The sequence below is a fragment of the Chaetodon auriga genome, chromosome 19 (genome assembly GCF_051107435.1).
Source record: "Chaetodon auriga isolate fChaAug3 chromosome 19, fChaAug3.hap1, whole genome shotgun sequence".
Lineage (NCBI taxonomy): Eukaryota > Metazoa > Chordata > Actinopteri > Chaetodontiformes > Chaetodontidae > Chaetodon > Chaetodon auriga.
The window spans coordinates 6,306,500-6,328,589 of NC_135092.1; the positions used below are offsets into that span (position 1 = coordinate 6,306,500).

The window sequence follows — 22,090 nt, forward strand, 5'->3', positions numbered from 1 at the left end:
TTCGCAGCTCAGTGAACACAATTAGAGACCAGAAGCTGCTCATATGTTCAGTTTCCATCAGGTTAGCTGTCCTAAAATCAGGCAGGGGGGCAGAAATTCAGCACCTCCTACAGAAACAGGACCAGTCACATGGGACGCTGTGGGTCTAGGTGTGTAATGTGTCCACAGAGCCAACCAAAGACTTGGCTAAGCCACTTAAAGTGCAGAGGCACCACATAGGGCCTCCAGGGACCTCCAAACAATCAAATGACAACAAAAACTTAATTGGACAAGAGTGCATTCTGGAGAGTTTTCCAGAAGGTTTCCTGAACCCATGAGGTTCTCTGTCTTCTAATTTCCTCACTGTATTTTGAGCCATGGTATTGGCATAGCTCGATGGATAGCAATCAGTCAATCAGGAATTACGGTCGCATTTACACTGAAATAGACAATAGATGTGATTGACAAGTTGCTACCATAGCGTGTCCCCAGGGTTCTCAGTCAGATCCAATCAGGATAGAGGCGTGGCAATGCATCTCCTCTGCAGCGCCACCTTCTTGTCCAAATATTGTCACTTCTGGCTCCAAAAAACCAAAATGGAGATGGCTATGGTTGATGTCACGACGAGTTAACACTTGACATCCATGGATTTTCAGTGGAATGTCTCAACAACTATTGGATGGATTGTTAAGAAATGTTCTACAGACATCCATGTTCCATTCAGGACAGCGATTCCCTGTGTTTTGGGATCATATTTTATGTTAAAAAATTAGCTTGTTAACATGCTACACTAAGATGGTGAACGTAGTAAGCATTATACCTGTTAAACATCAGCATGTTAACATTGTCACTTTGCCTATGTTAGCTTGCCCACATTAGCATTTAACTCAAAGACCCACTGTGCCTAAGCACAGCCTCACAGAGCTGCGAGCATGACTGTAGACTTGTGATCAATGATACTTGACATGTTGATATTCACAAAATGTGATGTGCTTTTTCAGTGTACTTTAAGTAATTTTCGGTATGTCCTGGATGGACTTTGACACACAAATACTTACTATATTAGCTTTCAAATGATAAAATTAACACTTTTTCCTTAAAGTGAAGGACAGGTGTGAATCATTTTGAAGTCATCAGATTTAGAGTAAAACAATGTTGCATTTGTATTCAGTTCAATTCAATTTTTCAATTCAGTTTTATTTGTATAGCGCCAAATCACAGAAGAAGTTGTTCCAGGACACTTTCCATATAGAGGTGGAAACCAGGCTCTGGGTGGGCGTCCTTCTGCCTTCACCGGTTGGGTTAGGGAGAGAGAGAGACAGATGAAGAGAGGGAGGGAGAGAGAGAGAGAGAGAGAGAGAGAGAGAGAGAGAGAGAAATGCAATCACAGTAACAGTGACAGTTCTAATAATAGACTATTAACTATATGCAGTAAACAGTATATATATATATATATACTGTACTCCACTGAAAGTTATTGCTGAGTTTTGTTTGTGTTCCTGAAGCTGACGATGGTTCTATGACAGGGCAACAGCTAAAGCTCAAGCTCGGACAGGCCACTTCATGAAGCTCAGAGCATGAGCACAAGTTCTATTTCCGCTTGCCTAGTATGTGGGTGTGTGTGTGTTTCAGTAAGTCTGTGTTGTATCAATGAGGAAGTTAATTAAGCCTGAACATCGAATCAAGTCAAACACGTAGCTCAAGTCAGCCAGTGGCATAGTCAAATTCCCAACATTCTCTGAGCTTGAGGTAACAGCGGGTACAGTCAACACCCTCAGCTGACTCCTTCTAGTAACTACGATTTAAATTAATCAGCAGCATCTTGTGCCAATGCATTCAAATTCCTTTTGTGAACACCAACTCTTTGACTTGTAATCACAGAGAACAACAAACTTGCTGTGCAACATTCCAGTTATAACTGGGAATGCAAAAGAAACAGTCCAGTGTAAACTGCACCCATATATTACATAACCGTTATCGTGACTGCTAAGTTCACCCTAATCGTAAAAAACAAAAGAAATTTAGCCAAATGAGGTATCTACTGCAGCAGTTTTGGTTTTATGTAGAGGTTTAAAGATATCTACCTATGAAACTTCTGTGTCCAATACAATGGAGGGGAGTGGAGTTTAATTTGCGCCCCTCAAAGCATTGAAAAATTACATCTGTAATGTGTCGTTTTGGAGGCTTCAATCCACAGATTAACAGATTTCATTGGAACTGTGAGCTATTACCAGAGCTCACAAGAAGAATTTGAGCCTCATTGCAGTGTGAAAAAAGGTTGAACTATCTCCATCTATAGAAGACATGTGCTGGATTCTGCTCCCAAATTTGCCTTTGGGGTGTTTGAAAAGACAGCGGAGCCACGTTCATATGACTCACTGTCATTCAGTGGCTGGAACAAATTCTGCTGGTGGCTGTTAGCTCGACCCAGTTTGGTGCCCTTCATCTGTACTCTGGCAAGTGGTCAGGCCAGCACTTTGGTCAAGGCTGACATATCTCAACAACTATTAGATGTACTGCCAATGCATTTTGTAGAGACCATCAAACATCACCCCATCTGTAACCAGCAGGTTACATCATGGGTTCAAAGTGAAATATCTTGACTAAGTCTTTCCTGAATTTTGATGTTCAGTGACTTTTTCACCAAGTCATAAGTTCAGTTTATCTAATTCTGTGGTTTATGAGCAAACACCTACAAAATGGATGGTTCCCATCGGCCTCTCCTGTACCGTGTGTTTAGTGTTAATGAGAATGTGTTGTAACATCCAGCTAACTGAAGTGCTACACAGAGCTGCTTGCATGCCTGAAGACTCTTAATCTTGCTGTCTGGTGAGGCTCCTTTAAAGGCCTCTCATGGCCTTGCCAATATTCAGAAAGAAATTCTTTTTGTCTCCCTTGTATTACTCTGTGTGACACTGTGTTCATTACAGCTGTTCCCTGCTTGGAAATGTGGGTTATTCCCCTCCTCAGCAATTAGTAGTGACCAATATATCTGTCCCATCAACATCATTTTTAATGGGCTGCTCAGAGTAACTTAACATTTGTCATGTCCATCAAGACCAACTAAGAGCATGATTGGCTGGAATGGATTCTGGCTCTTTTTTATGGCCTCTTTATTTGATAGAGAACAGACAGCAATATGAGAAAACAGGTCATAGGTCCCTGATCTTGAACGAACTGGAAACATGGTGATTACATGGTTCATCTTAGACAATTAAAAACGGAAGGGAATGGCTGATGGTCCTGGCTTTAAAAAGCTGTCTTAGCAGTATAACAAAACAAAAACTGTGCTTAAAACAACATTTTGGGAAAGGTGCAGCTCAAAGGTCAACAAGATGAAAAGAGGCTCTGGTAAAAGCCAGTCATGATGATCCTGAGACTGAAATACCTTTAAACAAAAATGCTGCATTTTTGGCCTTTTTTAAAATCTCATGCTCTCAGCAGTTTGGCCATCTGCGCCTTGTTTTATGTCAGACTTAAAATGTTTTTGGTAAAGATGTCAAATGGTTCATATGTTAAAGAAACAGCCACAGTAATAAATGGAACAAAGGCCCAAATGTGCATTTAAAATGAAAGGTGAGGTGAACTGGATCAGTCCTGCAGACAACAGGTTCACGCTCAGAAGTCTCTTGGAGTTTATGGAGTATATGAAGTCATTCATCAACAAGTGTCCATCCATCTCTGGCGTCTGTCTTCATTAGGCTTTTCTTACAATGCGTCCACTCTTCCTCAGGTCCCTCCCTCCTCTGTCCGGTCTGACCGTCTGGCTGCTCGTTCTCCAAGCTACCTGACACACCCGGACACTGAGCAGGAAGCAAAGGTGTTTACAACATGAACAGCAAGAAATCACAACCTTAATGACATCACAGGAACAGTTCCACCACACACCACATGACTTCTGATCAGAAGAAAAATAAATTATGCCACTTTTCCTGCAATGAAGCTGACTCCAAGCAAATGCCACTGAGTATTCTCATTTTCTCTGAGGCAAATCAAATTTAATTTCCTTATTGATTCATCTTGAGATTATTTATCAGAACAAGAGATCAAATGAAAACCTTTGAGGTCATCTCATTTCTTGTAAACTCAAAGAACATTCTGGGAATGTTTCTGTCAGGTTCACTTTCCCAACCCTGTACACATACCTTTGTGTTCTGTTGGTCTGGGGTTGTTTTTCATGATTTTGTTCAGGATCCTTAGTTCCAATGAAGGGAAATTATACTCAATGTACAACACAAAGATGTTTAGACAATAGTGCACTTCTAACGTAGCACCAGTTTTGTGTTTGTTCCTTTCCTGATGTGGAAGAACTTGATTGGCCTGCACATAGCCCTGTCCTCAACCTCACCCAACACCGACTGCCGAGGAAGTATTTAAAACTACAGAAAACCCCAAAGTATTCATTATGTAATGACACAGATAAAAAAAGTAGGCAACTCTTTTTACCCGTTGAAGCTGAAACCAGCAGGTGTTTTCAAGGGTAAGTGACTAAATTTATGTAGGACTGGAGTTTTAAATCCTCCAGTATTCCATAAGTGTTACTGCCAAAGACTTTGTCAGATTGTGAGTCGCCATTGCCTGATATAAATCATATTTTTGTTAATTTAACATCTAAATTATATATTATTATATATTTAGACAAAGTTTTTGGCTCACTGACATTTTATGGTTTTATTTGGTTATGACTTTTAATCTTTATGATTTGCTTTGACTTTGTTAATGTGTTAATGTGTTAAAGTAGGGTAACAAACCTCTATTGATTGATATGTTTTGCACAGGTATCTGTAAAAAAAAATTAGTAAGATCAACCCAAACAATATCAATTAATTGGTTATTAATCAATATCAACTTCCTTGTTCAACTAATCCCTTGGGTCAGTGCTTATCAATAGAACAGGCAGTGCCTCCATATTTACCTGTTCTACAGTATCTACCTATCTTGATTAAAACCACACAGTACACACACACACACACACACACACACACACACACACACACACACACACGCACACACACACACACACACACCTTGAGCGCAGCAGAGGTCCAGCAGCTCGCTTGCGGGGCTTGGCGCTCTGTCTGCGGTACTGCATCCAGCCGCAGACCAGCTCGTGCGCGATCATCACATACAGCAGGAAGATGAGCACGGCGGGATCCATTCAGTCGCACGCACCGCTGGATGACAGCCGGGTGGCGCAAATAAATACGGTCCAGATGAGAACAATCAGCGCCGGGCTGCAGGCGGCGCGAGCCGGCGGTCTGGTGCAGAATGAGGGACGATCAGTGATGATGATGAGGAGGAGAAGGTCCTCGTGCCCAAGTTGCCCCTTGGTCCTCTCCAACTTTAGGCAGTCAATTCGCGCGACATAAACGGCTGCTGCGGTGGGCGCTCGCGCTCCACCCATGCCAACGCACCAGCCTCCAAAATCATCAGTTCATCCGAATAGAAGCGGCGATTTTCTGTCTGTCTCACTAACAACAGCTGAGAGTCACGGTGACAACAGCAGAGGGGACACCGGAGGATGTTGCCGTAGAGACGCGACCGTTGCTAAGGGCATGATGTCGTCATCCCCTCTTCCTAAAGATGAACGCGGCATTTGACCATCAGAGCCATGCAGGGAGCTACCTATCAGGAGCGCGCGTGATGGCTTAGGCTCCCATTCATCCTCTGACTCAGCATGCCACCATTCATTATTTGGATAGTCAGTTGTTGTTTTCTATACCAGTGCATATTATCAACGGGTACATTAGTAAAGTGTAGTATATGCAGTGTATCAACACTATGTTCATTCTGATTAGCTAAAGACAACGTATTATCCACAGCCAAAAACAAAATCTTTAAATATGAGAGGGAATAACCAGAAAATATCTGACAATTCTAACTGATTTGTCAAAAAGTTCAAGGTTAAAACAGCCAGATATTATAGAGAATGTGATTTTGTTAAGATTCAGAGGAAATGACCAGTTTACCCTTTTCACTTAAACCATGTTTTTTTTTTCTTTTTTAGCTCTTCATGATGTACTTAATTCCCCAGTTGACCAGTTTACCCTTTGAGTGAAAAAGCACACAAACACCAATTACTCAATGCTCAGCTTTAATTCATTTATCATCAGAGCTCATTTCTATCTTCTTTCAAAGCAAAGTTAACCCTCCAACGCATTCAAAAGAATACATCCATCCTACAGTCTTGCATGACATGCCAACTTCCTCTATAACCTTTCTATAGGTTTTCTAGTTTCACCTGTCTGTTTAAAGTCATTCTTTTCTTCTTTCTTGCTCTTTAGAGGGGCACTCCACAACTTCTATAGCGGCAGATGAGAGCTGGAGGTATTCTGACTTTTAGTCCCTAATGGGAGTCGAGACCCTCCTCCCCTGGTGAAGCCACATCTTTCAGGCTGCACCCCCCTAGTTCAGGCTTTCTGTTGTAAGCATGTCGTGTCCGAGCTAATGAGACAACTGGGTAAGGAATTATTAGTTAAGAGTTATTTTCTCCAACCTGACAATCCCCCTTCAGACCCACAGAATACATTATACACTATATTCCAGAGGCTGAGGAGTACTTGTGACTTGTGAATTGACCATAATGTGTAAAATGTGTTGCGTTAAGCCCTAAAGAAAGGAGTCCAGCCTGCTGAGTTCTCCTTCAACTTAATAAACATGATTCAGTGTTGTGCTGGAGCTGAAACTGTTGGAACTTCCTTACACATTTAAGATAGATCCTGAATCTTCATGCAACCCTTTTTGCCATTGATCAGTTAAACCCAGTCTTGATTTAAAGGAAGTTAAACTAATTTCCATCAATGACATGTTAGACGTTCTCCTTCTGACTACCATCTGTCATCTCCATCTCCATCTCACAGGCAGAGAGCTGCGACCCTGGAGGAGATCCACCGGATCTGAGGCAGCTGCACCTGTTAGGCCTTCAACAGTGTTTCAGTATGAGAGCTGTGCTTGTGGTTTGTGCATTTGAGTGTGTGTTTGTGCATGTGTGTGTGCGTGCCATGTAAGGGCGACACAAGCAGTTCTTCTGCTGTGATATCGCCTTAACTTCACAAAGCCACCTTTGGGTGGCCGGACCGCCGCTCCTCCTGCCTCACGCCACCTCCATCTCTCTGACATCAGCAGAGACCTGCAGAAACACAAGAAGAAGAGTCTAATAAAGTGCAGTTAACAGACGAGGACAAAGACGACTCCAGTGTGCACACAGTTGCTTTACTTCTGCTAGATGTGTAAGCAATGTTAGGTATTTGTCTTCTAGCACATCAGCCACAGGAACAAAAGTAAGTATAGAATGTTCAGGCTCATGGCTGTGAGACTACTTTCTGCTGCATACTGTCTTCCCACCAAATGAAATAGAAAACTGAATAAAACATGAGCCATGGAAAGTATAAACTGCTGTATACTCACAGAGACATTATTGAAGCCAGCTGCCATTGGATGGTTTTGCACGGCTGGAACCGTCACATGGTCCTTCTGAAATGAAAACATGAATTATCATTAATCAGATACAGTGAAGAAAAAAGCTGCTGCTAGCTATAGTAACACTTAAGTTTGCTAGTCATAGTTGCTGCTATATTTACCTTTGAGTAATGGTACCATTTAGGAAACTATCAAACTATCATGTCCCCAAATATCCTACATCCTTTAACCCATGTCGTCTATGCCCTCAAGTCAAACTCAAGTATTATCTTCGAAATTGTTCATGCTTAGTCATGTTCTGCAAATATGTCGAATGCACCAGCAGCATGTATCTCAGATATTTATGGCATGCTTTAAAGAGGGCTGAAGCTGGACTGACTGAGCCTGTATACAAGAGGAGGGGACCCAGCCCATCCACTCCTTCAGTCTCTCTACATCCTCATACAGACAGCAGCAAGTGTTGGGGGGTGCTCTGGATTTAATTCATTTACATTTTAAGATGATTATAGATTTTTTCATCACAGCTAAAGCCTCGGAAGCCCGAAACTGATGACGTCAATGCTTCTTATCTGCTCTGCCTACCTCTTTTTTCAGGGGGCCGCCTGTGTTGCAGTCTTGTTAAGTTAGCTCTGTGTTTAGCTTCAAGCCTTGCCTAGTGTACTAGCCTAAATTCTAATGTTGCACAGTTAACATAGCCTTACTAATTATATGATGCTGTTGTTTGCTAACTGTGCTGCCCTTGCAGACAGTGCCTCTTTTAGAGAGACTTTTCAGTGGGGTAGAAAAGATGCAACCCACAAATATGTTACAAACATGTTAAAAACCAGAAATATCCTTTAACACTCGTGGCACAAATTTGACTGCATGCTTTTTTAAAAGTGTTGTCAAAGTTTTGAATCACTACTATACTACTACACTACTATAACTCACTTGAACATTTGCTTCATATGTGTCATTATTGAAACCAGCTGAGGGAGCTGATGATGACGGATGGGTCTCAGCCTTGACTCTCTGTCGGGTTCGCAGGTAGTAAATCAGCAAGCCGATCAATGTGCCGATCAACAGCAGGACCACGATGATTGACGCTGCAATCCCTCCTGTGTTGTCCGGCTGTGATGAGGCTAAAGGGGAGATGGAAAACATTTAGTTACCAGTTGTACCAGAGAATGCTGAACATTACATTACGGTTACAGCTGCACTGCTGATTTTGTGCTTTGAACCAGTTGAACCAGACAAATTTCTTTACTGCAAGTTCATTAGTGAGCTTTAGAGGTGCTGATTGGCAAAGATCAGCAAAAACATAAAAGTGTGCGCTTAGCATTTAATGAGCTGAAAAACATGCAAAACTTCTGGCGCCTCTTACTTGTCACTACATCTGTGACTTGTTTATCGCAGTTGACTCCGACGGTGTACTCGATGTCATCCAGAGCGACAACGCCTGACGTGCCTTTGATTCCTTCAAACACAATCTGTTGACAGCGAAAACAAGACAATGGCAGAGGCAGACATCAGTCTCGTGACAAACGAGACATTTACGACAAGTGCAGAATTTTGATGTGTACTTTCTTGTGCAGTATAAAAGGTTTACATACAGAACAGGGTTAAAGTCACAGCATTAGATGCACCATACTACTATATGCTGCATAGTCAGAGTCAGACCTGGTACTCCTCAGTGGATATGATGTCGACGTCAAAGCGTTTCCACGGTCCTCCCAGTTCGGTCACCGCCAGCAGCTCATGGAGCATACCTTCAGACAGCCTCCACACCGTCAGCTTGCTGTCCGCTACGGTTACATAAAAAAAGTTGATTGTGTTACAAAATATCAAACAGGAAATGCATCACACGCACCAAGACTGCATGATCCTTACATGAGTATTCCTTGTAGGCCCAGAATTTCAGGCAGGTGCCTTTGGTCGGGGGCAGGTGAGGGCTCAGCAGCCGAGCGTTCTCATTGGCTGCCGTCCGGTTGCTGCTCGGGAAGAACAGGAAGTAACCTGGCAGAAAGGACAGGGAAGTCTATCTTGCACTTCAGCACATTTTTTCAGCACATCCTGTGCTGAAGAGAAACGCGTGACTGGCATGATCGTATGTAGCCACAACATCCACAGTCAAAGCAGCTCTGCTTGTCTCTCTCCGGTTTACCTTTCTCTGTGCCCAGCGTGTGGTCCTGAGCTGGGGTGGAGTAGTGCATCTCTGCCTCCTGATTTGTCAGCTCCCAGTCCAGTTTGTCCATTTTGATGTTTTGAGTGTTGCTCCAGCTACACATCCCTCTCTCCAGACTGCACTTAGAACCTGAGATATTTAACACAACAGAAATGGACACTGAAGAACCTGTCTCTTCTTGATAATTACTTTAGTCCTTGATTATGATGACTGTTGCATAGCATTTAATTTTGTCATTGCATTAATGATTATACAATGTATTTACATGAGTAAAGCCTGTGCAAGAACGTGAGAGTGAGTAATAAAGAGGAACAAACTAATTAACTGGAGGTAAGGCATGAAAACATTTCATTTAGAATTTCTTCAAGGTAAAGTTAAAAATAAAGGTGAGAGGAAGGTAAGAAGGGTTGAGCAAAATCTGGGTACCCCAGTGATTTACAATAGCAGTTCCACAACGCTCTCAGATATACAAAATACACAGTCTCCCATATAGGAAAAGCCCTCAGTGGACAGACAATGGATCCTGCATTTCTCATAATGCGGCTCAATAGGATGTTTTGTGAGACCTTCCCTGCCTGGTTAATGCACATGTCTTTCAAAGCCCACACACCCGCTTAGTAACACAGGCTTTCTGTTAGAAATTTGTAGTTTCCAAGCCGACACCATCAGGTTTATTTTTTTCAGAATATGCCTCCAGAGCCACAGAAGAAATATTAACTGTTCACAGGCCGAATGATGCTCCCTGTGATAAGTAAACTGGAATGCTGCAGCATAAGCCAAAAAAAACGGCAATGTTGCCACTGTTACTAGAACCTAACAAAAACAAATACAAGTGAGTGCTTCTCAAATGGTACCATATTTTTTCGATGAAGCTATGGAAGTCTAAATGTTTGTTGTGTGTTTTGCCTTGAGTTTGCCAAGGCTGAAACAAACCTTGACTTTCACACGGGTGAGCTGAGAGGTAGATGTCATCAACTGCAATGTGAGTATCTTTGCCTCCGGCTCCGACCACCTCAAACTCCAGCTGCAGAGCAAGAATGAAGCGCCATGTCAGATTGATTTAAAGGACAAGCACCATATCTTAGGTTGCTGGTTTCTTTAAAAACTGTGTGTTTTAAAGGCACTTAAAGAGATATCTGAATTAGAGGTCAAATTTTGATGAATTCTTTTTTTATGCATAAAATAATTAACTGTACTCTAAGGGACCACTTTGCCTCTAATTGTTCCAGCGGCTCTCTCCAGCCTCCACACCGTACCTGCCAGTCCACAAGGGCACTAGAGATGTTGCCGTTGCCATAGCGCCAGACATCTCCTTGGTTCTGACTGTCAGAGAAGATCTTCACCCTGTCTCCCTTCACTGGCTTCATATACAATGTCAGAGAACCTGCAAAGTGCACACAGTTGCAGTATATGGTGTTTTTTTTGGGGTCATTTGTGTGTGTTTCGGTGTGTGTGAAGGCGTCTCACCAGGATTCTCTCCTCCCATGTGATACCAGAAACTGACGCACTCGGTCTTGGCGGTTCCTTGGCGAACAGGTGAGTTGAGGACTGTCGTTCCACCGGAAGGCAGGACGTCCGCTCCAGTGTTTGCCATCATGTAGAAGCCTGAGCGAGCAATCAGACAGAGGAAGATCACAGTTCACTGTCTCTCAGTTTCCTGCTAAGCATATTAAAATGTTTTTATTTTATAGTGGGATTCTCTCTCACCCAGTTCAGTCTCTAGGGTGTGGTCGGTTTTGGGCCCACTTATTGTGGTGGTGTGTTTGTTGCGGTGGAGCCACTGAACTCTCCCAGAACTGCTGTAGCCACACTGCTGGCCTTCAAAGGAACACATTCTGGGCACGGTGCACGAACGGTCCAAGAACGTCACATCGTCAATGGCCACGCGTCCGTCAAAACCAGAGCGGACCGCCTCAAACATCAGCTGGAGGTAGGTCAAAGGTCAGGAAGGGAAAGATCGGAAAGAAATGTTGAAATATTCATTTTGGCATCATCTTCTTATATGTATTTCAAGACGAGGAGACAACGACTAAAAAGAAGAGAAAAGAATTAAACCTCTGTCCCTTTATCGTCTTCACAGAAGCCAAGGACGGCCATGGGAGCAATTATTTTTAGTTTTAACTTTTAACTTTCTTTCTTGAGATAATTTATCACAACAAAACAACTTTAGAAGATTCCTAAGATTGGACCACGACATACACACACTGCTCTGGAGTGGGTTTAGGAGTTTGAAGCAAACCATAAGAAGTTTTTATGAACTTTTGCCATTAGTTTTAAAAATGTTTTCCCTCGTGATTTGATATGAGGGTATTTATTTATTAGGCTAATTATTGTAAGGGATAGGCTTACATACAGTGGTCAGCTAAGCAGAATTCTTATTAGCATGGGGTACTGGAAAAGACACACTGGTGGATGTTTGAATGGTATAACAAAGGATGTATATTAATTCATGAGATTCAAATACAGGCTGATGTGTTGATCAGTTACGCACACTTCTTGATCTCCTCTTAAAACTTTTTGTTTTATGGAAGCTTTTGGACATGTTTCATCTAGCTGTATACTTCATCTAGCTGGTTTTATTTTTTCTTTATAAGGTAAAGCCCTTCATAACATTGTAAAGAAAGGTGCAATATAAATAAAGTTTATTACTGATATTATTGTCATAAAGACAGGAAATGCTGTTTTGTTATCTGGAGATAACACAGCACTAAAAAAATAATTACACCTACAGCTGTTCTCAGTTTCTGTACTTTCCCCTGTGCTGACACTCCTTTTTTTAATATGAAAGATGCACACAGCTCTGTGACATTGCGTTCATTTTGAGAAATCGCTTAGTAATTTGAGGCCACCTGCATTTATTCCGTACCTGAAACTTTGTGAGCTGGTGTGGTACCGGGCAGTGCACTTCGTGCCACATGTTGCCATGAGCTCCACTGCGGGTCCAGAGGAGGCTCTCATAACCCTTGTTATCCAACAGCTTCACATTCAGAGCACCTGGACAGGATCAGTGGGTGAGGATGGGCCAGTGGGAGTGAGAGGACAAAGACACGATTGTATTTTCTGATCATTTACTGCTTCTATCAGGTAAGTCATTGAGACAGTTACTGATGAAAAATGATTAGAACAGGCAGAGTTATGAGAGTTTTTGCTAATTAAAACATATTCACAGGCTTAAAGAAACTTCATTATCATTGTTTCACTCTAAACTCTTCCCATTCAGTCTCATCCTCACCTGTGTTCGACCCGTAGAGTTTGTAAAAGAAGGACAGGCAGTAATCTGTGGCACCTGGTGACTGTGTGAATGAAATTAAGCGCCCGAATGCACCGCGCAGAGAAGGACTCCACATGTCCACAGTGAGACTCCTGCCTGGACATCAACAGAGAGACGAGTGGGGACTTAGGTGCGTTTTAAGTACAGCAGTAACTTTATAAACTGCACTTATATGGTATTCAATACTTTATGATTTACAGTGATTATGAATGATGCAAATAATGAGCTTCATACTGAGTTGAGCTCATAAATAAAGTGATTTCATTGGATGAAATAATTATAATCATTAATAATAATAAGAACCTGACAGACAATGGTAACTTATAATGACTGTTAGTGCTGCATTAACAGCATGATTACACAATATCCTCCAATGACATATTTAAAGCTTGTTGTCAGCTGTCAGTGAGGCTGAGGACAGAGGACTCCCGACTAAAAAAGACACTCATGTCCTGTACTGTATATTTGTATACGTGGATCTGTTTTTTGTTCTTAAATGAGCTTACCGATCCCGATAGTGTGGTCCATCCCATCAAGCATTGCCCAGTCAAAGTTGTCACTTTTGTCCTGATACCATCCACAAAGTCCATCTTCAAAGTTACATGAGAGCGCTGCCAAAAAATAAAATAAAATCACAAATAATAATCAAAGGATGAGACATTTCTTGGTAAAACGTTAAAATATGCTTGGTGCAACATTATATGTGTATACTGTAAATAGCTGGGAGAGTTACCTGTTGGGGAAAATGGAAAATATTCAGCGTGACAGGTGACAAAGCGAACGTTTTTCACCATGATTTTGGTGCATGGACAGATTTTCCTCCGACGAGCTTCAAATGCCAGCTGGAACACAGAGGAGCCCGTATGAGTGAAAAGACTTAATTCAACACATTCAACACAGAAGTAAAACAGATTTCTAATATGACCAGAAATGACATATTTCTGTCTTTATCTTCTTGCTGCAATCATCACCAGAACTTCTCATATTTCCTCTTTGTGAAACTGGTTCAACTAAATTTTGTCTGTATACATTAGACAGAATGTTTTTGGTACCCAGCAGGATAGAAATGTCTGAAACAGGTGACCCGCAGGGATCTCAAAGTTTGACTTCCTGTTTAATTCTGTGACTCAGCTTCCATCACCAATGCAGAAATTCCAAACATAAAAATGTTGATTCGTCACCAACTGTCATCTTTTTTTGCTGGAAGAAAAAAAACTGCCCCTTGTTGTCACAGTTAAAAAATGTCCACAAGATAAACTGTGTTGTCTCCTGACAGGACAGGAGGTCAAGACTTTGGGGATATATCAACTGTCTTCAGCTCTAAATGTCTTCAGACAAGTTTGACCGTATTTTTGAAATCTCATCATCAATGCAAAAAATGTCAAATGTAAAAATGAGATTTACAGCTGACCTGGAAACGTTGTTTTCTGACTCCAATATTCAACTCAGCGTGGTGCCACGCCTCCTCCCCTGTCCCTGTCTTCCCACTGAACTCCCACAGTTTAGGCTGCGCGCCCAGTAAGCTGTCAATCACTCTGATGGACAGCTCACCTGCAGCACAGACATAAACAGAGTCAGGTTAAAAGGTCCGGGTCCTGGGGAATGGTTAGAAAAGTAAAGTTAAGTTCATTACCAATGTGACTTGGATTTCCACTTAATGCAAAATCAAAGCTCAGGGTGCAGGCTGGGCCAGTGGGGCCCAGGAAGGGGGTCCGTGTCTGGGCCTCGGTCATCTGCTGGCCTGGGGCTCTGGCTACATACAGATACTCCTCTAGGAAATATGTAAAAAAGCAATTGTCAAATATTCCTTCTATTTTTTAAATCCATGAATATCGGCACATAAACAGTTGAGTGTTATCAAGACATGAAGTATTTGTACCTTTAGCTGTGACATTTTCAAAGCGCACCCAGCCTTGACTCCCAATGCTGCTGTCAGACCAGCCTAAGCTGCCCTTTGTGTAAGAGAAATCTCCTGCAGAGGGGATTCAAGGAGACATCTCGCTCAAAATGAGAAAAATCAGACCTGCATGACCTGCATTAGTCCTGGGTGTTATGTCCAAGTGCATGAGACAGAGGTCATGAAGGTCAGGGCTGACCCAAGCACATTCATTTAAAGGAAGAAATAAGACCTCTGTCTACTTGTTGATGAAAGTGAAACTGAGGAAACGAGACAAGCACACTCACCACATTTGGCTTCATCCTCTGCTTGTGCACAGTCTGCATGAAAATCACACATCTTGTCCGGTTCAGTGCACGGCTCTCCAGGAGACTCAGGGAAAGCTGCAATGGGGTTTTTACCTGTTCAAGGAGAGAATGTCAAAGAGCAGAGTCATCATACCGCTCATTCTGCGCACGTGTGGAAGCATTTTTTGTAGAAGATGGTTAAAAGGATTACCAGATGATAAGCGGCACTCAGGAGACAACACAATGCTGTCAATGGCGATACCTCCATATGCAAAGTCCCTGATTGCTGCCACTATTAAGATCTATCAAGAAAGAAACGTTTTATGACAGCAATAGAATTTCATGCAAACACAAAAGTCCTAATATAAAGATATAATCCTAATATAACAGATATCTAAAAATGAAAGCAAACTGATGTGTGCAGTGGTCAGGATTTTGTCATTCAAGGACTGAAGTCAATCCTCGTCCTCTCTTTTAAAAGTACATCTTTCATGTTGGAAACAGATCCCTACAAACAGCAGTTGGTGGCGCTAAAGCTTCAGCCTGCTGCCGTTCAACCATCGCAGATGAAGACGGTGCAGCGAGACGACGAGATGACGTTTGCTTCATGTATTCATTTGATGAACATGACAGTCGGATCATCTCTCCATGCAGATCTGATGTTTTTGCATGCTGCTATTTTTAGTGACGGAGTTAAAGCTTCAGTGGACGTTTGGCTTCTTGTAAAAACAGATATTTTGCATTTACGGCATTTCCATTCAGGCTTTTTAATGTGCAAAGTGAAAATGTGCATAAAAACATGGATGGAGCTGATTTTTGTCACCATGGCTCATTGCTTATGCTCATTGTTGCCTGCAACATCAATTTTCTCTTTATTTAAAAAATGAACCTATATCCATATGAGATTAAACCCTCAGATAGTAACAACCTTTATCTATGAATCTTCAGTATCAGTATCTCTGTTTAGGCTACAGCTACCATCATTATTATAAATACAGCCTCGGGTGAAGCACTCACTTGGAAAGTGGAGTTGGTGACAATCTCCACCTCTGCTTTCACCCAAAGGTCACCTAGAGCTCCGGGCCTCTCCCACACCGGATAGATGGTACGATCTGCCACCAGCACCGACAGACCACCGGCCCTCGGCCCAAACTGGTGAGTGTACATCACCATCTTAAGCGGAAAGATACAGAAAACACGTCAAATTATCGTTAGAAATATCTTTAAAAATGCACAATGAAACGTTAGTATTGCATTGTTATTTCCTTTTTTCAAATTTTTTTTCCACCTTGCAAGGATGTGAACTATTGGTGGGTTCAAGGAGGGGACTTTGGAAAGCAGCCCAGTCATCTGTGAGACCACCATCAGGGACAGTGACATAAAGGAAGTGACCTGCAATAAGAATAATAGCAATGAAATGTTTTAGGTCACACTTTGAGTCACAAGAGTAACACTGACCACACGGACAATAACAGAGAACAACAGTGAAGGATGCTCTGATCACCGCATGATACCTGTCGCGCTGTTGTTGGAATGATCCCTGCCTGGTCCTTTCAGATGATCCGTGACAGAGATGTCCTTCTGATTGGTCCTGACCCATTTCAGGCTGGACATGGAGGTCAGGTCCCAGCCACACAGGCCATCCTCAAAGTCACAGCCCATGAACCCTTCTGGAGACACAATACACTGCATTACAGACAGCGCAGGGGAGACAGAGTTGTATGAAGACAGAAGTGGATTTGCTAAAAACCCATATTTTCCCACAACTTGAGCTATGACGGATTGAGCTATGCAGATACTTTTGGTTTTTGCGGTTTTAAACTTCTGCCTCCACCAAACTACAATGGGGGTTTCCTTTGTGGTGCAGTGAAGTCAGTCAAATGTCTTCTTTCATTGGCTGAATTGCATCTCTCATCCCTTCTGCACAGTATGTCTTGCTCTGTCATCATATTTAGTGCAATTCACATGATTTCTCACCACAGTTCTCCTCATCAGTGCGGTCGCCGCAGTCGTCGGTGCCGTCACAGACCTGCCACTGCTCCACACAGCCCTCACGATTGCACTCTATCATGTCTACTGGACACTCTTTACCAGGGAGTGGCACTGATGACGTAATGAGAGAACAACGAAAGAATCTATCAGGATTATGCTCATCATGGCTTTGACATTTTAAATGAATGATAGGCTGCACATCAGCAGGATATTTTGAGGGACTCACAGGGCACAGCACAGTCCAGAAACTCCAGGTGGTCTAGCGCCACGTCTCCACTTTGGCCCTTGGTGCGCTGCGAGTGAAGACGGATTCGGAAGCCGGGGGTAATCTGGCCCAGAAAGATGTTAGCCTCCCTCCAGCCACGGACACTGGTGGCCTCAGGACGCCACACTATGGCCTCTCGAGAGTCCTGGTGAAGGATGGACGCCCACAGAGGCGTGGAGCCCAGACCTGTGCGACCTACAGGTAACGATACAAGTGGTTAATTAGTATGGCAGCTGCAGGGGAAATTAAATATAATCACAGTGTTCACAACAATAAAAATCCAAATTAGTTTCCAAATTAGTTATGAGAAACAATAATCAAATATAAATTCCTGACAGGGATTCATGAAAGCAAATATACATACAACATATACAAACACTGCCAGTGAAATTAGCACAAAATAAGATGAAATCCTGTCTTTAACATGGTGTTTGAGTTTGACTGTACGACCTGTAGTCATCAACGGTCGTTACCTGAGTCCCACAGGAAATATCGGAGACGAAGGCGGCAGGTTGGTGAAGCCATTTTCATCTCTGGAGAGATTAAAACTGCAGTATTGAGAGACTCTGTCTTCACTGCACTCACTGCCATAAACGAACCTATGTGACAGGAAATATGACATGTTTTATTTCAGGTTGTTAAGAATGCAGTTTCGTGCAGGGTACTGTTTTATCCCAGCCTGATTATCTTAGTTTCAATTCATATTTGAATGAGTGAGCAAAGTGGAGATGTGGGTGGCAATTCAGAGCTAGTTTCATCCAAAGCATCTTCTCATTATTACTGAAGAGCCATATGACATTTTTTTCAGGAAATTTGACATTCTGATTTTTGAAGTTGCACTAATGGCTCCAATGATCGCCTGTAATGTGAAAGGTGAGGAGACAAGCCCACAGAATGATCCCCAACTCTTCATCTCTACAGAGCTTTTCAGCCTGACCACCAGGCTTCAGTCGTCCTATTTGCTGCTCACAGTACAGTCTTGTACTGTATTGAAAGATGCCTGATGCTTTTAAAGATACCTGTGGCGTTTACAGCAACAAAATTAAAAGGAATAAGTGACGGTGTGTGAAACTATACCTGTGGCTGTCCCGATGGTGTAGTCAGAGGACGGCCCGCTGTCGGGCAGCATGTCCCCTCTTTGATGTTTCTCCCATCTGTAACCTGCTGCACCGACCGACTGGTCAGTCCATCCACACGTTCCTGCATCCTCAAAGTCACACTGAAAGTCTTTTCCTCTGTAGCCTTGAGAGGTGTAAACAAAATAATAGTTGACTAATGTACTGTAAGTGACAACGCAGAACAGAGCATCCAGTTCAGAGCTTTGGGTCTGATGGCATGATGAAACGACATATTTAAACTTACCACAGTCGTCCTCATCGCTGCAGTCAGAACAGTCACAGACAAAATCACATCTCCCCTCAGGACTCAAGCATTGATGAGCCCAAGAACCAGCCACTGTGGAAGAAGATAAAATATCAACGTTAACAAAAACTGATAGGGAATATTAAAACTATCACTGAAACATGCAGTGAGTGATTCTCCTTTTCTGTTCTGGTCAGTGGAAAAAACGTAATTTAAGTCCTTTATTCCTTCAAATCCTCCAAGAAATATCAGGTTTTTAATCGTGTTAACAGGTCCTTATGGTGTTTTTTTACATGCTGTGAGACACATCATGAGGGAAATAAACAAACACCATGTCAGAGCAGTTCCCCCTTGGAGCTGCAGTGGACCAGTGGCAGTCTCAGAGACATGGATTCAAACAGCCTGTGTTTTAATATACCTAAGGGTGGGGCTACGGTGAAATGAGGAGTATCAGAGGAGAAGCCAGGTGTAGCTACGTATCTGTATTTTAAAAGCTGAGTTTCACTATTTTGGTGCAAAATGAGAAATGGTGAGCCCTCACAGATTTTGCCACAGAACCTATATTGAAGCCAATGCTGTTCTGCCCATTTGTCCTCGTGGGGACACAGCGAGCACGAGCCAACATTTGGTCAGCTGGTAAGTTTATTTTTCTCCTATTTTATCTGTTGACTGTGTCCAAACAAATCTGCACTGTGCTGGACAATGTTAGCCAACGTTAGCCTGCCAAGTTACATGATGAGTCATGTCACGCGGCTCGGAGAGGTTGATGCTGCGGAATTTGAAGATACTTGATGATTATGATAATTTGGACAGAAAACTTTGCAATTTAGGGGTTGATCACATCACTACTTATTTATGATGCTGCGTACACATACGTTCAATTCAAAGATATTGCCACATTTTCTTTCAAGCCAATGGCTGTCTGGGTTTGGTACAGTTATCAGGCGCCTGGGTGCGTTCAGTCATGAGCCTCCTGGCCCTCACTCTCAAATCATTTTTAGAAATTCTGAATTTTATCTTTTAGAAAACAGAATAGGGGCAGTAGTCTGGAAGTAAATATTTTATATCTCTTTTTTCCCCATACTTATCAAGATCTGGAAATTCAAATTCAGTACTTTTCCGTACCGTGTAGGAAGTCCACTGACAAAGATTTATGGCACAGCTAATGCCAGGAGGCTCAAAGGCCAGAGAGAAGTGATCAGGTTAACATCAGCACGCTGCTGGCAGCCCATCCAAAGGTCTCTGATTAAGACTTGAGGCTTGGTGCTTCAGTGACATGTCAGATGGAAATCAGACATGACGGAGCAGGAACGTGCAGTCATCACACACACACACACACACACACACACACACACAGCATGCTGTCATGAGTTACATGACAGAGCAATAACATGTCTGACACTTTATGATCTCTTTTTACTGAGTGTTTTGACATTAACACACATCTTTCAAAATTGCTCCAGTTGTTTCTTTCGACTGTAAATTAAAGGTGAATGAAAATGATACTGATAGCATTACTAAAGAACTGCACATTTTGCTTTGAAAGACATGGAGACAGTCATTTTTAGACCTAGCAGGCAAACAAGACTTCTTCTTATTTGCAGTATTTACTGTTTAATCAGTTATCGTCATTGTTTTTGCAATACCTTTGCATTTTTTTTACATCTATACTGTAATCACGACAATTTTTATATGCTTCTCTGTACATTTTATTTCTGAGCATAAAGGTTTGCATTCCATTTTAAAATCCTGAAACCAGAAGCATTTATTTAGCCATACATTTATTTATCATCATAGTTTCATTAGGAATTTTTTGTCAGTAGTTAAAAGTTCTGGAAAAAGCTCTTTAGTGGACATTAAGACTTTATGTCAAACTTCTACAGCTTGTTACAAACGTCTCAGCACTATCTGTTCTGCTTCATACTTCTATGAGTTACACAACACCACAACTTTAGTCTGGCTAGCAGCAGCATTAATACCACATTAAAATGTTTCTAAAAACGCTCACTATTTGAATGGAGTCTGGCTGAATGAGCTCTTACCAAACTGCAGAATCAACAGCAGAATGAGGGCTGAGCTCCTCAACTGTAGCATCTTCTTTTTTCTTCCTCCACCTGCTCAGTCTGAAGGTCTGAAGACAATCTGGGCAGCCTTTGCCAGCGGACGCCGACCTCTTCTCCATTTCTAAGCGATAACACCTGGACTTTAAGTTCTCCCAGCATGCAACTGCAACAAACTCCCATAAAACAATTTCCTCTAAATGGCAGCATGCACATCCATGCATTGCACAACAACCCAAGTCGAAACAGTTGGCAGACATGCAGAGCAATTATGAGTTCATGGACTTTGTATCATAAGAGCTGTTGGTGGTTAAGTGCCTTGCTTTAGGGAACTTAGTTCAGCTCACAGATTTCTTGATGGTCATGAAGCATTTATGCCAAGTTGGCAGATTGTGAAAAACAATAAATGTGCAAAAACGTCATTTAGACTTTGGAGTGTTCTCACATTATAGCATCAAGGTCTTCATACCAACAAATGGGAATTAAGCTAAATCAGCTCTTTGTGCCATTTTACAAATATATAATAACTTAAAGCTCCTTCATAATCAGCCCAATGGACTGTATTAGTGCTAATATTTGCTTTTATGACAGTGAAAATGTCAGTCGACCACTTCTGTGGTTCATTCCACCTACAAGGAAGCATCAAAACAGCCAGAAATGCTTATAGCCACATAAGCCTCTGTATATGAGGCTTAAACCCCATTTAAACAACAGCATCAGTATGATCAGTGTCATCCCTTTGATCAGTAAAGAGGCAGAATATGTGACGAGCTTAGTGCAAAGACTAGAACTACATACAAACTGCAAGCGTTGCTCCAGAAGGGACAATATGCACCCACCCACGCTCCTCAGCCGGCTCAATTTACAGCTGCATCGTCAGTATTTGACACACGCAGAAATCATATTGTAAGAAACTGTCATTTATAGCATTCGAGCTATTTCTCCGAACAAACAAACAAAAAACCCCACTGCTGGACAAACAGGAGTGAATACTGGACTTAAAGCTACCTAATGAATGAATGATTGTTAACATTTCACTGTGCCTGCTGGTGACACATCAACCAGATTAACTTTATAAGTCAATGCTGTGTTTACAGCTTGTTGCACTACCTGCAAATGAAATCTACAGTCATGGACGAAAGTATTGGCACCCCTCCGGAAGTGTTGGTTTTCTAGCAGAAGTCGTACACTTTTGGAGGTTTTTTGATGAAATAACCAAACCAGGATCATTTCAATAACTTCACACAATGAAAACAACAACTGGTTTCCCCAAATTTCAACACAAAATACCACCAAAATGCTGCGGGGAATGAAAACTGCATGGTGAAAAGTATTGGCACCCCTTCACAACAAGTGTCTTTTGTACTGATAAGAGCACATCTCTAATTGTTAGA

The 22,090-nt window shown here is 42.1% G+C and overlaps 1 protein-coding gene and 1 long non-coding RNA gene across 2 annotated transcripts; both read right to left on the reverse strand.

Moving 5' to 3' along the window:
- Window positions 1-3,064: 3,064 nt before the first annotated feature.
- LOC143338273 (uncharacterized) lies at window positions 3,065-5,602 on the reverse strand. The gene is made up of 2 exons (XR_013079234.1): window positions 5,007-5,602; window positions 3,065-3,782 (listed from the first exon to the last, which is right to left on the reverse strand). It is a non-coding gene; the product is annotated as an uncharacterized LOC143338273 (long non-coding RNA).
- A 508-nt stretch (window positions 5,603-6,110) lies between these two features.
- mamdc4 (MAM domain containing 4) lies at window positions 6,111-21,879 on the reverse strand. The gene is given in 31 exon segments (XM_076758941.1): window positions 6,111-7,108; window positions 7,387-7,452; window positions 8,329-8,519; window positions 8,762-8,867; window positions 9,058-9,182; window positions 9,268-9,393; window positions 9,542-9,691; window positions 10,496-10,586; window positions 10,819-10,946; window positions 11,030-11,167; window positions 11,270-11,486; window positions 12,429-12,556; window positions 12,795-12,929; window positions 13,340-13,444; window positions 13,567-13,675; window positions 14,245-14,384; window positions 14,467-14,604; window positions 14,713-14,805; window positions 15,018-15,131; window positions 15,229-15,319; window positions 16,035-16,190; window positions 16,306-16,409; window positions 16,532-16,687; window positions 16,995-17,120; window positions 17,236-17,469; window positions 17,748-17,873; window positions 18,352-18,516; window positions 18,637-18,729; window positions 20,679-20,741; window positions 20,744-20,792; window positions 20,795-21,879. Coding segments are annotated over 31 exon segments (3,861 nt in total). The 5' UTR covers window positions 20,957-21,879; the 3' UTR covers window positions 6,111-7,072.
- Window positions 21,880-22,090: the final 211 nt, after the last annotated feature.